Here is a 13,407-nt window from a genome sequence, read left to right as displayed (position 1 = left end):
AGTGATGCAAAGGAAGTCCTGGTCTGTCACAGGCATGACTAATCGGTTTACTGAATTACTGAATACCTAGAATAATCCAACAGTGTGCCAAAAACGAATCAGGCTTAGGTGACAAATATACTTTGAGAGCCTGTTCTTGAGCCTGTCCTTAAATTCAAAGCCCTGATAGTATCAACAAGCCTCTGGGGTCTGGGGAAGCTGCAGTTAATGTACTGTGAAAAGTGGGCACAGGGAAACAAGGAAGCCACATTCTTCTCAGAAGAGAGGTTGGGTATAGTTCAAAAAGTGTCTTCCTGATGATAAGAAGTCGATATTGGGCTTTGTTCTGACTTTTGCATACAGTACAACACTGTTTCTTCTGCCACGGTTTCCTCGTTCCTCTTCTCTTGTGCCACTGACCTTTTATTGAGACACAAGACTGTTCTTACTGCTCATCCTTCAGTGGCTTTCCCTTCCTCTGGTCCAGGGCCAGCTGTCATGGTCAGGCTGAATACGGCCTGTACCTTCCATATGCTGCTCAGTGTGGTTGATGGTTCACACCTTCTTCCTTCAAAAGTCCACAAAACCCACCTCCAGCTACAGCTACATTTAGATGCATTCTCTGCTTTCCTGTTCCATGGGCTGCTCACCAAAGATATTTTCATGTCTGCACATGATAGACATCCATCAGATATCTCTTAAGTGAAAAGATGGTTGGATGATGAAGGAATGCTACCTGTTACTCTAAGCCCTTGCTTCCCATCTGTTCCCCCATTCTTCTTGTTGCTTTGGAGATGCCCAATTTCATCCTTCAAATGCTGAGCCCAAATGTGGAATATTAAGCAATGGGTACTTCAGTAACTGTGAATGATGACAAAGAAATCATTCTTACTTTTAAGATGGTGATGGGGGAAATGCCTCCTTTTTTAGCCTATGGGGGAAATGCCTCCTTTTTTACCCTATGGGGAAAAGCATAATCATGATGGCTAACTTTGGTAAGCAAAGTAAATGTCTTTCTCAAGTCACATTTATAGTCTCTTCCTCATGAGATCAGTGAGGGAATTTCCGATGCATTGAAAATTTGGTATGTTAAGATTTACAGTTTGGGTAAATACTTAGGCTCAGATTTTCTTGGTAGCTCTGTCAGTATGTGGGCAGGTGTTGCATGGCCTTTGGACAGGTTTGTAAGAAGCATGGTGATCTTGCAAGAGTGCGAAAGGCAACAGAGAGCAGGGGACTGAGCTGGTTTGAGGGTGAGGCAGGTGCTAGGGGCAGGGCCTGGGTACCTGGGGAGGGAAACCAGTAATTCTGACCTCAGGGACATGAGACAAAGGACAGGGAGAGCCTAAAGCATGGGGACAGAGTGTCCTCAGAGTTCTGGGCCGATGCAGCATGTAGGCCTCTGATTCTCCGGGAGGAATTAAACATAGTACTCAACTGGGATCCCCAAGTGCTTGAGGTCAATGCAGGAAGGTAAGATGCGATTCAGGGAACAACTTGGGGGCTCAGAGGTCAGTTCTGGGATCCTGCATCTCAGATCAAGGGTAACCAGCGTGAACCCTGGCTGCATCTGCCTAACCCAACTGCCTTGCTCTGGGAGGGCTGCATGGAAGAGCAAGTCTCCTGCATTCCACTAGCCAGGGGGAGACAGCCTTGGAAAAGGCTGGGAAAGGAGGTAAAGGTGAATTGTGCTTAAAAGTAGGAACTGGAAGGGCACCGAGGTGGCTCAGTCAGTTGGGCGTCGACTTATGCTTGAGTCATAATCTCACAGTTAGTGGGTTGAAACACCACATCGGATTCTGTGCTGACAGCTCGGAGCCCTGAGCATGCTTCAGATTCTGTGTCTCCTTCTCTCTGCTCTTTCCCCGCCTGTTCTGTTCTCTCTCTCTCTCTCTCTCTCTCTCTCTCAAATAAATAAATAAACTTAAAAACAAGGGAACTAGAATCAGATCTCCTTGGTGTAAATGCCAGCTCTGCCTCTGTGTCTAGCTCTGTGTCTCCTCACCACTCTGTCCCTCTGTTTCTTCCCCTGTAAAAAGGAGATGATCCTAGCAGGTGTCTCATTGTGTAGTTATGAGGCTCAAATGACTTAGTACATGTAAAAGGCTCATTGCAGCAAGGGTTCAATACTATTAGTTGTTGTAAAACATATAGAAACAATCACTGTCTTTATTAAAGTGAACAGCTCAGTTCAGGAGTCCAAGGAGGACCTTAAGATCTAAAAGGTTGTGGCTTATAAAAAAAATAGTCTCAGTGCTGTTTATAGGTTTGATCTTCCACTCAAACAGCACTCCTGAGCCCTCAGAAGCAGAACTCAGAGTTTTCCCACAAACATTGCACTCATTGTTCTGTCTCCCCTTGCCCTTTAAATGCCTCTAGGTAGAACCTTGGTTCTTCCTCTCCACTTTTTTTCTTTTCCAACTGCTCCAAATTCTTGGTCTGCCCAGCCCTCTGATCTCATTGAAACTCTCCTAGCTGAGAAAAAAATTGCTTCTCCTCTCCAAGACTAGTTCCAGAAGCCCTTTATGACGCCCTTTAGGTCGGAGATTGCCTGCCTACCCTACAGCCTTGTAAGTGTGGTCCTGCACCAGCAGTACTGGTGACACTTGGGAGATGGGCAGAAATGCTGAGGCTCAGGCCCCGCCCCAGGTCTACTGAATCAGAGTCTGCATTTAAACAACCACCCCCTAGTGAATTCAGTGTATGTTAAAGTCTGAGAAACACTGTTCCAGAATCTAGATCCTAAGTAATTACCAGCAAAGTAAGCAGGTTCTGAGAAAAAAAATAACTCAGTCCTGATTTTCCCATATCTCTGCAACAAGATGTCACCCTTTCCAGAGACTTAAAATTTACCCAGGGTTTGAGGTCCTGAAATGCCAGGGTGTTAATACTCAGCCCAGAGGATGTGTCTACCAAAGGCATCTGCATGCCCCAAGGAGCTGCGGCCCACTTTCTCAAAATGCACCAGAATCGCAGTGGAGAACAGATTTACTGGTCACTGGTCAGAGCTGACTCTGTAGCTTAGACTGTCAAATGTGCTGAAGAGTCTTTTTTGTGGCACCTAATGAGTCACAAAGGCAACCCAAGGACTGGCTATTTCACTGAAGCTGCCCAAAGGAGAAAATGCAGAGATATTCTTAGCATTTAGCCAGAGGAATTCAGAGGCTAAATTTTAGTATTCTGGGTTAAAATTTAGGCTACTAACAGGACAAGCAATCATATAGATTGATTTTTACACAATAATTCACTGATATGGCCTGGAAGTAGCTGGACTTAGCTAGTGGGTAAGAGTGTTAGTTAGCACATGCTGTACAGGCCCTGCCTATATCCCTCAGCCTGGCTCCTTATTGAAAACACAGGCCATTCTTGGTCCAAGAGCTTTCTTCCTGGCTGTGGGGGCATACTGAGCTTAAGCAGGAACAGCCTCCAACCTCCCACACATGGGAATTGGTGTATAAATAACCCAGTTCCCGCACCCCACTGAAGTATGTCTACACTGAGTTCCCAGGTAGGATTAAGCTCTGGCTGTCTATTGTGGTAACCTGCTTGACAACATGCCTTTTGTTGGCTGCCTTTCCTTCTCTGTCTCCATTCTCTGCTCATCTGCTGGTGCTTCCTTGGATCATGTCCTAAATAAATGAGTTACACTCAAACCCTTGTCTCTGGGTCGCTCCTGGGAGAAATGAACCACAATAAGAGCAACACACGTGGGTTTGAATTTGGACTCTGGCCGTTTATCATGTGTGATGTTGGACAGGCCATTTAATCATTTTGAGAATCAGTTTTCTCTTAATAAGTAGAGATAATGGAAAGAACTATAAATATGGGGTTTTGTTAAAATTAAATGAACTGATTATGCAAAGGGCTTAACATAGTGCCTAGCGATAAATATGGTCTCAGTAATTGTCCGTATTCACTATCCAGGAAGAGTTAATCTATGGTGATAAAGAATTCTAGTACCTGAATTTGGTATGGCTAAAAATGCACTCTGAGTCCTTGGAGATTTTCCCCTGGAGGGTAGCCTTTGTGTGTTCTGATTCTGTTCCCTTTCAGAATTTTCCTTCTGTTTGGTCCCTTTGTTGCTTGTTCTGATCTTGTGGGAAATAGAGAAATGAGGAATAGCTTGACGTTATTTAAGCTGTTCAAATAGGATTGAACATCAAGCTTGTCCAAATAGAATTCAAAGCTTACACTGGTCTGAATAGGTGTAACTGCACCTTAGGTATATTTTAGCCATACACAGTTAAAAAATTAAGGATCCACAATTCTGACTGATATACAGTTGCTCTAAATAACAAAGAGTATCCTTTAGTACTGATTTACATAAAACAGGACCTCTTCTCCTCCCAAAGTCAGGGGAGTATCTCAAGGTGTAAGCAGAGGTCACAGGCAGAGGAAAGCCCAGGAGGGCAGAACAAGTAGACGGTTGTGTGAAATCCCATCATCCCGATGTTTAAGTACATTCTGGTTTAGGCGGCCATTCTTAAGAACCCATCTCACACGTTATTAGCTTCGGTCTCTGCTGTGTTGTACGCTTATCCCCACACAGGAAGGCAACTTAATATCCTCTACATCTTCTTTACATTATTATTCCAATCTCATGGATGCACGTTGAGGATTAAAGCATCATTGTCTATTGAGGAATTTAGTAGTATCCTGGGAACAGCAAAGTGGGAAAGACAGTCAGCAGCTACTGATGCCTTACATACCGTGATCCTACTTAATTCTTTCTCCTCTGTACACCGTCTCATCTCTCTCACATCTCGAGGAAGAAGTCATTCAAAGGCCCCTGGAGGAACCCCTCTCTCAGACGTGACTGTTTTCGCGATGTAAACACAATAGCTGGGAAATTGTGCCCATTCCTAAAGGTAGTAAGCACGCTAGTGAGTGGGCACAAAGGCTTTGTGTGTGAGAATGAAAGTGTATTCATTTCCTACCAGGCTGTAAGAAATTAGCACAGACTGAATGGCTCAAAACAACATGTTCTCTTACAGTTCCGGAGACCAGAAATCTGAAATGGGTCTCACGTGATTTTAATCAATGTGTGGGTATGGATGCCTTCCTTTCTGGAAGCTGTACGTGGAGAATCTATTTCCTTGCCTTTTCTAGCTTTCAGAGGCTTCTGGCATTCCATGGTGTGTGACCTTCTTCCCTCTTCAAAGCCAGCAGTGACCATCAGAGTCTTGCTCACATGGCATCACTCTGACACTCCCTCCTCTGCTTCCCTTTTCTGCGTTTAAAGACTCTGTGATTACACTGGACCCATGCAGACAATCTCTTTAAGGTTAGCTGTTTAGCAACTTGAATTCCATCTGCAACTTTAATTCCTCTTTATCACATAATATATTTATAGGTTTTGGGGATTAGGACATGGACATTTTTAAAGGCCATTATTCTACCAACCACGGAAAGTTGAAGAGCAACAGCAGCTTAATAATAGAATTTTCACTAGATGATGGAATCGGGACCCGCATTGCACACACTCTCAGCTAGTTGGAAGGGGCAGCATTTATACAGACAGCTCCGGGCTTCACCACTGAGCAGTTGTATGATCTTGGACAAGTTGTTTAATACCTCAAAGCCTGGATCTCCTCATTTGTAAACTAGCACCTACCTCATGGGGTTGTCCATGAGATTAAATAAGTACCTCAGAGAAGGCCACTAGCTCAGCATCTGGCACAAAGTAAATTTGCAGTAAGTGCTGTTTACCGGTATAAAACGACCACAGCTAACATTTCTTAGAAAGATGTAAATGAGAAATGTTTTCTGTTTTCTGGGAACACAAAGGGAAGGCGTGAAGAATAAGTTACTGAATGTTTTAAGAGCTTTGTAAAATTTGTGGATAAAATGAAATTCTGGAATTAAAGTTCCACCAAAAATTAAGGAATTAAAATTTTATTTGAAGATAATATCAAACTCAACAAAAAATTATAAGAATAAGAGTACTACAAAGAACTCCCACATACTCTTTTTTCCAGATTCATCTTTTAACACTATTCCATTTACTTTATCATTCTATCTATCTATCTATCTATCTATCTAATTTTATCTATCTAACTAATTTTTTTTATCTATCTAACTAATTTTACCTAGTATTATCTAACCTACTGGACATATTCCAATTTTGTGAATTAGGAATGTCCTTTATAGCATCTCCCTATCTCTTTCAGAATCCAGTCCAGGGTCTGGTACTGTACTTAGTTATCACAGCTCTTTGGTATCCTTTTATCTGGATCATCTCCTCAGCCTTTCTTTGTTTTTTATGATATTAGCATATTTACAGAATACATTCCCTTTTTTTTGTTTTCTTTCCAACAAAGTGTTTCTACTTTGGGGTTGTCTAACAATAAAACTCAGTGTTCTGATCTGTATACTATGTTAGTTATGTTGAATCTTTCTCAGTGTATCACATCTGGAGACACACAATGTTCACCTGTCCCTCACCAATGATATCAGTTTTTACCAGCTGTCCAGATGCTGTCGGATTTCTTCCTGATATAGTTACTGTGCTTTCTGTTGGATGTATTTTCACTGGAATTGCTATCCTGAGATTAGAATCTGAAGTAAGAGATATGGAATAACTGCATAGGGTGGCATGGGCAGGACCAGGAGAAGCTGGCTGAACTTCTCTCTGTCCCTGGAACAATTTCTGAGCAGTTGGAACTAATGGAAAGATTCAATCTGTGGGTGAACTGCATACTTTATTTGAGTATTTAAAATAAGGTTGTTTTGTAGGGGTCTGCTTAGAAATTTTCCCACTGTATGGTTTCTGTTCAATCATCTGTATATATTTGTGTTTGAACAAAAATGTGGAAATAATCTTCATTGATGTGTTCATGTTGTTGGCATCTACTCTATATACCCATGAATAACAGCAGAATTTTTGATAACTGTGGGATTGGAATGCAGGGGATGATTATCTCTTCTATTCATATTTTAGCCTCAGCCAGCAGGAAAAGAATCAATTCAAGCCATCCCTTGCCCCACTCCCCTCAAAAGGAAGGGCTGTTAACATAGCGGGTCAGGGCCTGACGTTCCTTCGCCATGTTGGCCATGGGAAATTGTCTCAAGAAGCATTAGTTGAAACCAGTTTCACTTCCTGGCTTATGTGTTACAAGCTCTCAAGTTTCTTGTCTCTATGTAGATCAAGAATGGCTTGTCCTGCAAGTCATTTTGGCTGCTTTTCCAGTGACCGGGTGTGTAAGTGGCATAAAAGGACTCTGAGTCTGCTGAGTCATTCATTTTAGATTCAAAGGAGGAAGAAGTAGGAAATGACACTTGGGTGTCCAGCTTCTGCCCCAGCAATGGCGGCTAGAGAAGCTGTATTAGTTATCTATTGCTACGTAACAAATTACCCCAACACAATTAACACTTATTATCCACAGATTCTGCAGGTTAGGAATTTGGGAACCTTAGGTGGGTGTTCTGGCTCAAGAAAGTTGTGAGCTGCAGTCAGGATGTTGGAACTACAGTCATCTGAAAGCCTGAGTGAAGCCAGAAGATCAGTAAAGATATCCTGTTCACGTGGTTGTTGGCAAGAGGCCTCAGTTCTTCTGTATAGGCTGCTTAAGTGCCCTCACTAGTGATGCCAGAGAGAACAGGCAGAAGCCATAAGCCTTTAACACCTAGCCTTAGGAATGACATATCATCACTTCTACTGTATTCTTTCAATCACATAAACCAATCCTGAGACAATCCAGGAAGGGACTATTCAAGGCATAAATACCGGGAGGTGGGCGGGGGGGGGGGTAATCATTGGAGAATCACTACCATAAAGTCTTACGCTGGAGAGTAGGAAACTCTTGGTTAGTGTTTAAGAAAACGTTTAGTCTCCCAGTTGAGTATATACACATGTCTGTCTGCCTATCTATCTATCTATCTATCATCTATCTATCTATCTATGTATCATCTATCTTTCTATCATCATCTCTATAGACCGCCAAGGGAAATCTGGAGAATGGTAGAATTTGGGTTAAATTCCAAATAGTAACAAATGCAGGATAGTGAAGGTGTACGAGAACTATTATGGGGACAGTTGATCTTTACAATCCATAAGCAGATGGGTCTTTTCCTTTTGAGGCTGTTCAAAGCCTATCTCAAATCAAAGCTTATACCTTTGTTTTCACTGCCACTAGACACGAGGGAGGGCTACTAAAGTCATTGAACAAAGCCAATTCATCCAGAGATCAGCATGGAATGAAGCAGAACTGTCCAAACACCTTTTGTCGCTTCCTGAAGTACATATATCTTAGTTTGTGTATATATATATATACACACATATATATATATACACACATACATACATATATACCTATACATATATATATACATATATACATATACATACATATATACATATACATACATATACACATATGTATGTATGTGTGTATATATATATATATGTATATATATACATACACATATATATCATATAACATATTGGTTCTTCATTAACTGGCCAAGACCTTATTTTTCAGCTCTTCTCCAGTAGTTCAGCCTCACACTAGAGGTCTTGCTGCTTTTTACACACTCCAGGTTATTCTCTTTAGAAATTTCCTTTCCCATATCCCTGATCAGAATTCTCTTAATCCTTCAAAGTCTATGGCAAATACTATCCATCTCATGCAATCCCCAAAGTGAAATGATCTTTGCATTCCTCTGGGTCATCATAATGTTTTCTACTATCCTTTGGTGGCACTGGCAATGAAAATGATGAGGATAATAATAATCACAATAACAAAACAGGTACAAGTGACTCAGAAGTTTTCACTGCTAGGCATTGTGCTAAGCACTTTATATGCCTTCACTTACATATCAGTGAATCAGGCATTGTAATTATCATTTTTGGAATAAGTAAATTGAGATCCAAGAAGGTTAAATAATTTGACTAGGACCACATGCTAATAAGCTATAGGACAAGGACACAAATGCTTGGGGGGGGGGGGAAGCCTATACTTTTTTCTTTAATACCAAAGATATTGTATGATAACAATTATATTTTTAGGAAAATTTATTTATGAGGAAGTTGGCATATTTTAAATGTAAAATTCAATGATTTTAATAAGAATGTAAATATCACCCCAATCAAAATATCAAATATTTCTATGACCCCAGAAAGTTCCTTTATGCCTCTTCTCACCAATTCCCTCCCCTACAATCAGAGTCAAGCATCTTTGTGATTTCTATGACCATAGATTAGTTTTGTCTGTTTTTTATTTGCTATAAACAAACTCATACACTATATACTATTTTGTGTCTTGTTTATTTCATTAAAAATAATTTTTCTGAAGAGTCATCCATGGTGTGGGTATCAGTAGTTTATTCCGTTGTTTTTTTTTTTTTTTTAAATCAGAGAGTCATATTCCATTATATGAATGTAACAGATCTTTTCCATTCTCCTATTATAGATATTTGGGTTGTTTCCAGTCTTGGCTATTATGACTAAATCTGCTGTGGACATTCTTGTACAAGCCTTTTTGTGGACATGTGCTGGAAATTCCAAGGTGAAGAATTTATGGATCATGGTATAGGGATATGTTTATAAGACTGCCAAGCTGTTTTTCAAAGTTGTATAATTGTACCCTCCAGCAATGGGTGAGAGTTGCTTCATATCTTTGCTAATATTTGGTGTTGTCATCTTTTTTATTTTAGCCATTTTGGTGAGCATGAAGAGATCCACTGGCCAAAGCCTGTACTCTTAATCACTGCCTGATATTGCTGTGGCCCTTTTTCTACTTAACCCACAATACAGTTACTTTGATACATATCTGCCTCTCCTAGTAGATTGTAAGCATGTGCTGGGTGGGAATAGTGAAAGGAGTTCTTCTAAGGAAGAACACCACTTTTTACCTGACAATAACATAAAACTGAAGTCTTAAAACTTTCCTAAGTCAGAGTTATAGAAAAGGGAGAGTTATAACACTTCTGATGATTAAATGTCAGTCCTGAGAGATCAGTCATGTTTTCAGAGGCTGCACTGTAAGACCACAAATAACAGTGACACTAATGTGTTTGGGTTACAGTTAGCAATCTGGGTGTTTAAGACACTTCAACCATTTGTTTAAGGTCAGCAGAGGTTAACAAGCCAGTAGTGAAAATAAACATAATTGTGTTTCATGAGGCTAAGTTCCCCCATTCAAATGGGGCAAGGACAAAGCCGCATGTTCTAGAAGAAAGCAGTATATGTCAGGAGAGATGCATTGATACTCACTGTTGTGTTTGAAGATCCTTATGGTTGCACCTGAGAGTCGGGCCCCGAGTACGAGAGATGCATGGTTTAACTCATCACTTAAAATGAGGCATCCCTGTTCAGAAAGCAAACACACAAAGCACAGGCCAATAAATAAAATTAAAGAAAAATAGCATGTGGAAATAGAACGACACTTCAAGACCTTTAACAGACATCCCTCAAACCCATTTTCATTTTAAAAGGCCAAGAGTTTTACCTGGTGTCTATATGGGTAAAATCCTGTAGACAATTAGTTGATGAACATGGGGATTATTTTAAGGGATTATATCTTTAATCATTTGCATTTGATTTTCATCAGAGAAGATCATTCAAGATCTTGGTTAAATGCCAGCTAGCATTTTCTAAAGAATTGATGTTTGGCAGGAAAATGGATATACTTTGGGTGGGTTGTGGATTTGCTGGGGTTCCTCAATCATGCGTTGGATTATTTGGGATATGGTGTTCTTGTTCTGGAGGGGAGGGGTCTTTTCTGTAGGGTCTTTCAAGCTCTTGTTTTCCTATTCTCATTCTCCTCTGTATTGACATCATCGTAGACCAAAGTATCAACGCTTTCCAGTTAAAAACTTTGCATTTGGAAAAGTATGGATGGCAATTCAGTCTGAGGCAAGTGAAAAAGATCAATCAAATTTACTTCTTATAAATTACAGTTGTAAATTTATTTTCCTTTTTTAATTTAAAACTTTCAAAACTATAAAATTGTTCCAGCATACAAAAAATGAAGAGACAAACTATGGTGGCCATTTGTTTTTGTGGCCACCCAGAAGCTTTGAGTTCTTGCTCATACTTTAGAAAGTTCACACATGAAGTGTTGTAAGTTTTTTGGGGAAGAGCCAACAATACTCTAGATGAGTATGTGTGTATTTATAATTTTTTGGTGGACATTTGAGAGTTACTTATAAACCTGATGATACTTCACCCCTAAATTCTTCAGCATGTACTTACTAAGAACAAGGATGTTCTCTGGCTAAATCACAATGCAATGATCACGCCCAAGAAAGCCAACATTTATGTAGTACTATCATCTAAGAGACAGCCCAAATTCATGTTTCCCCAACTGTTCTAATGATGTCAATGTCTTTTATAAATGTTTTCTTTCCTTCTATTTTTTTCAGTGCAGAATCCAATCAAAGATAATATGTTGCATTCAGTTGTCATGAGTCAGATTTTTTAAATCTAAATCTGATTATGGCACTTACTTAAACGCAGCCAATCAATGTCCCCATTTTCCTCAGAAAGAATTTCCAACACTCAAGGAGAACTACAAGGCTCTGTGCAATTTGGCACCTGCCTTCATCTCCAGTCTCCTTATCATCCACTACCCTATATTCTAGTTCTTCCAAAGCTCAGTGCTTTATGCATGCTGCTATCTCTTCCTTACCTTAAAGAAAAAAACTTAACAGACAAGTAACAGATTCAGTTCTCACGTCACACACTTTGCACGAGCATCTCAGCCTTTCTTAAGAAGAGCTTGGAAGCAACTCTTTTGCTTTTCTCCGTGTATGTGCATGCCTTTTCTGTGGCATTCATCCTATTTTATTTGGTGTATCGTTTCCCCCACCAGACTGTATACTACATAAACTTACAAGGCACAGATCTTGTTCATCTTTGTCCTGTATCTTGCCTTATATGAGGGCAAACTAGTTTCTCAACAAGTGATTTGTTAATAAATAAATGAGTGGCATGAGCAAAATGTTTTGTTCAAATAAATGTCCAATAAGTGTTTTCTGCATTGCACCTGGGGACTTGGGAACCTAAAAATTTAACTGTTTTTGCTAAACTATCATCAAAGATGAGATGTGACCTACATCTAGGGCTTTAATTCTATAACTGAAATATCATTATGAACAGATTTGCTGGACTAAGCTGTTATATTTAAAAAGCTGGACATCCAGGGGCAATTGGATGACTCAGTTAGTTAAATGTTTGACTCTTAATTTCAACTCAGGTCATGATGCGGTTTGTGAGATCGAACCCCACATCTGTGCCATCAGCACAGAGAATGCTTGGGATTCTCTTTCTTTCTCTCTCTCTCTCTGCCCCTACTGCACTCATTCTCTCACACTCTCTCTCTCAAAATAAACATTAAAAAAAAATAAAAAAAATAGAAAGCTGGACATCCAATCAGCTTTTCCTAAAAAAAGGAACTTCTCAGCCATACTTCTAATAGTACCTGCCCAGAGTTGTAATTCTTAGGCACACGGAAGAAGACAATTATGTTAACAAATTCTCACCTTTCCAACTAGTGCTGGGATATTCATTGAGTTAGTTGCAAATCCCATCCCAAAGACCATAGCTGCTTCTACATTCAGGAACTCAGCCACAAGGTTCTCCAACTCTTTGTGTTTATCCAAACTTCCTGCACAGGAAATGATAGGATGAGTCAGTTTTCCCTTCTCTCAACAAGATCGAAAACTCGAAACCCAGTGCATCACCAAAAGACATGTGTGAGAATGTATGTATATTTGTCACAGCCCCAATCAAGAAACAACCCAAATGTTCACATACTGCAGAATGAAGGAATTAAATGCCTTGTGGAGATATTTACAGAGCAGAATTAAACACAGGAAGGAACAATAGTGCCCCACACAACAAAATGAAAAGAATCTCACAAATATATTGTTGCGTGAAAGAAGTCTGACACTTACACATGCATGCAGGCTGAATCCATTTACATAAAGTTTACAAACTGGGGTGCCTAGGGCACTCAGTCGGTTAAGTGTTCGACTTCGGCCTAGGTCAAGATCTTGCCGTTGCCGAGTTCAAGCCCTGCGTCAGGCTCTGTGCTGACAGACTGTGTTCAGAGATTGGAGCCTGTTTCAGATTCTGGGTCTCCCTCTCTCTCTCTGCCCCTCTCCCACTCACCCTCTCTCATTAGAAGTCAGGATAGTGGTTAATTTTGTTGGGAGCACAAGGAGACCTTTGAGATTCTCTAAATGTTGTGTTTCTAGATTTCAATGCTGGTTACATGGGTATGTTTGCTTTGTGAAAATCTAATACTTAACAACTGGTGTACTTTTATATATAAATATTGATAATGCAATAAAACCTACAAAAAATACCACAATTTTTCTCTTCCCTCACCCTACATCCCTCAAGTGATTAATTAAATTGTAACGCTCCCAGGGGGTGCCCCACACTTAAATGCAAACAGATCCCATGACATCTATAGACAGTAG

General features: G+C 40.2%; 1 protein-coding gene across 1 annotated transcript in view; it reads right to left on the bottom strand.

Annotated features, from left to right (window-relative positions):
- Positions 1-13,407, bottom strand: part of SPTLC3 (serine palmitoyltransferase long chain base subunit 3) — a 133,302-nt gene that overhangs the window by 59,215 nt on the left and 60,680 nt on the right. Inside the window, exons 5-6 of the mRNA XM_043602898.1 lie at positions 12,463-12,587; positions 10,193-10,286 (exon numbers count right to left, since the gene is read on the bottom strand). Of these exons, the coding sequence (XP_043458833.1) occupies positions 10,193-10,286; positions 12,463-12,587 (219 nt within the window). The remainder of the gene's footprint in view (positions 1-10,192; positions 10,287-12,462; positions 12,588-13,407) is intronic.

The sequence above is a fragment of the Prionailurus bengalensis genome, chromosome A3 (genome assembly GCF_016509475.1).
Source record: "Prionailurus bengalensis isolate Pbe53 chromosome A3, Fcat_Pben_1.1_paternal_pri, whole genome shotgun sequence".
Classification (NCBI taxonomy): domain Eukaryota; kingdom Metazoa; phylum Chordata; class Mammalia; order Carnivora; family Felidae; genus Prionailurus; species Prionailurus bengalensis.
Note: the sequence above shows the minus strand (reverse complement) of the source record. Positions and strands in the feature narration are given on the sequence as shown.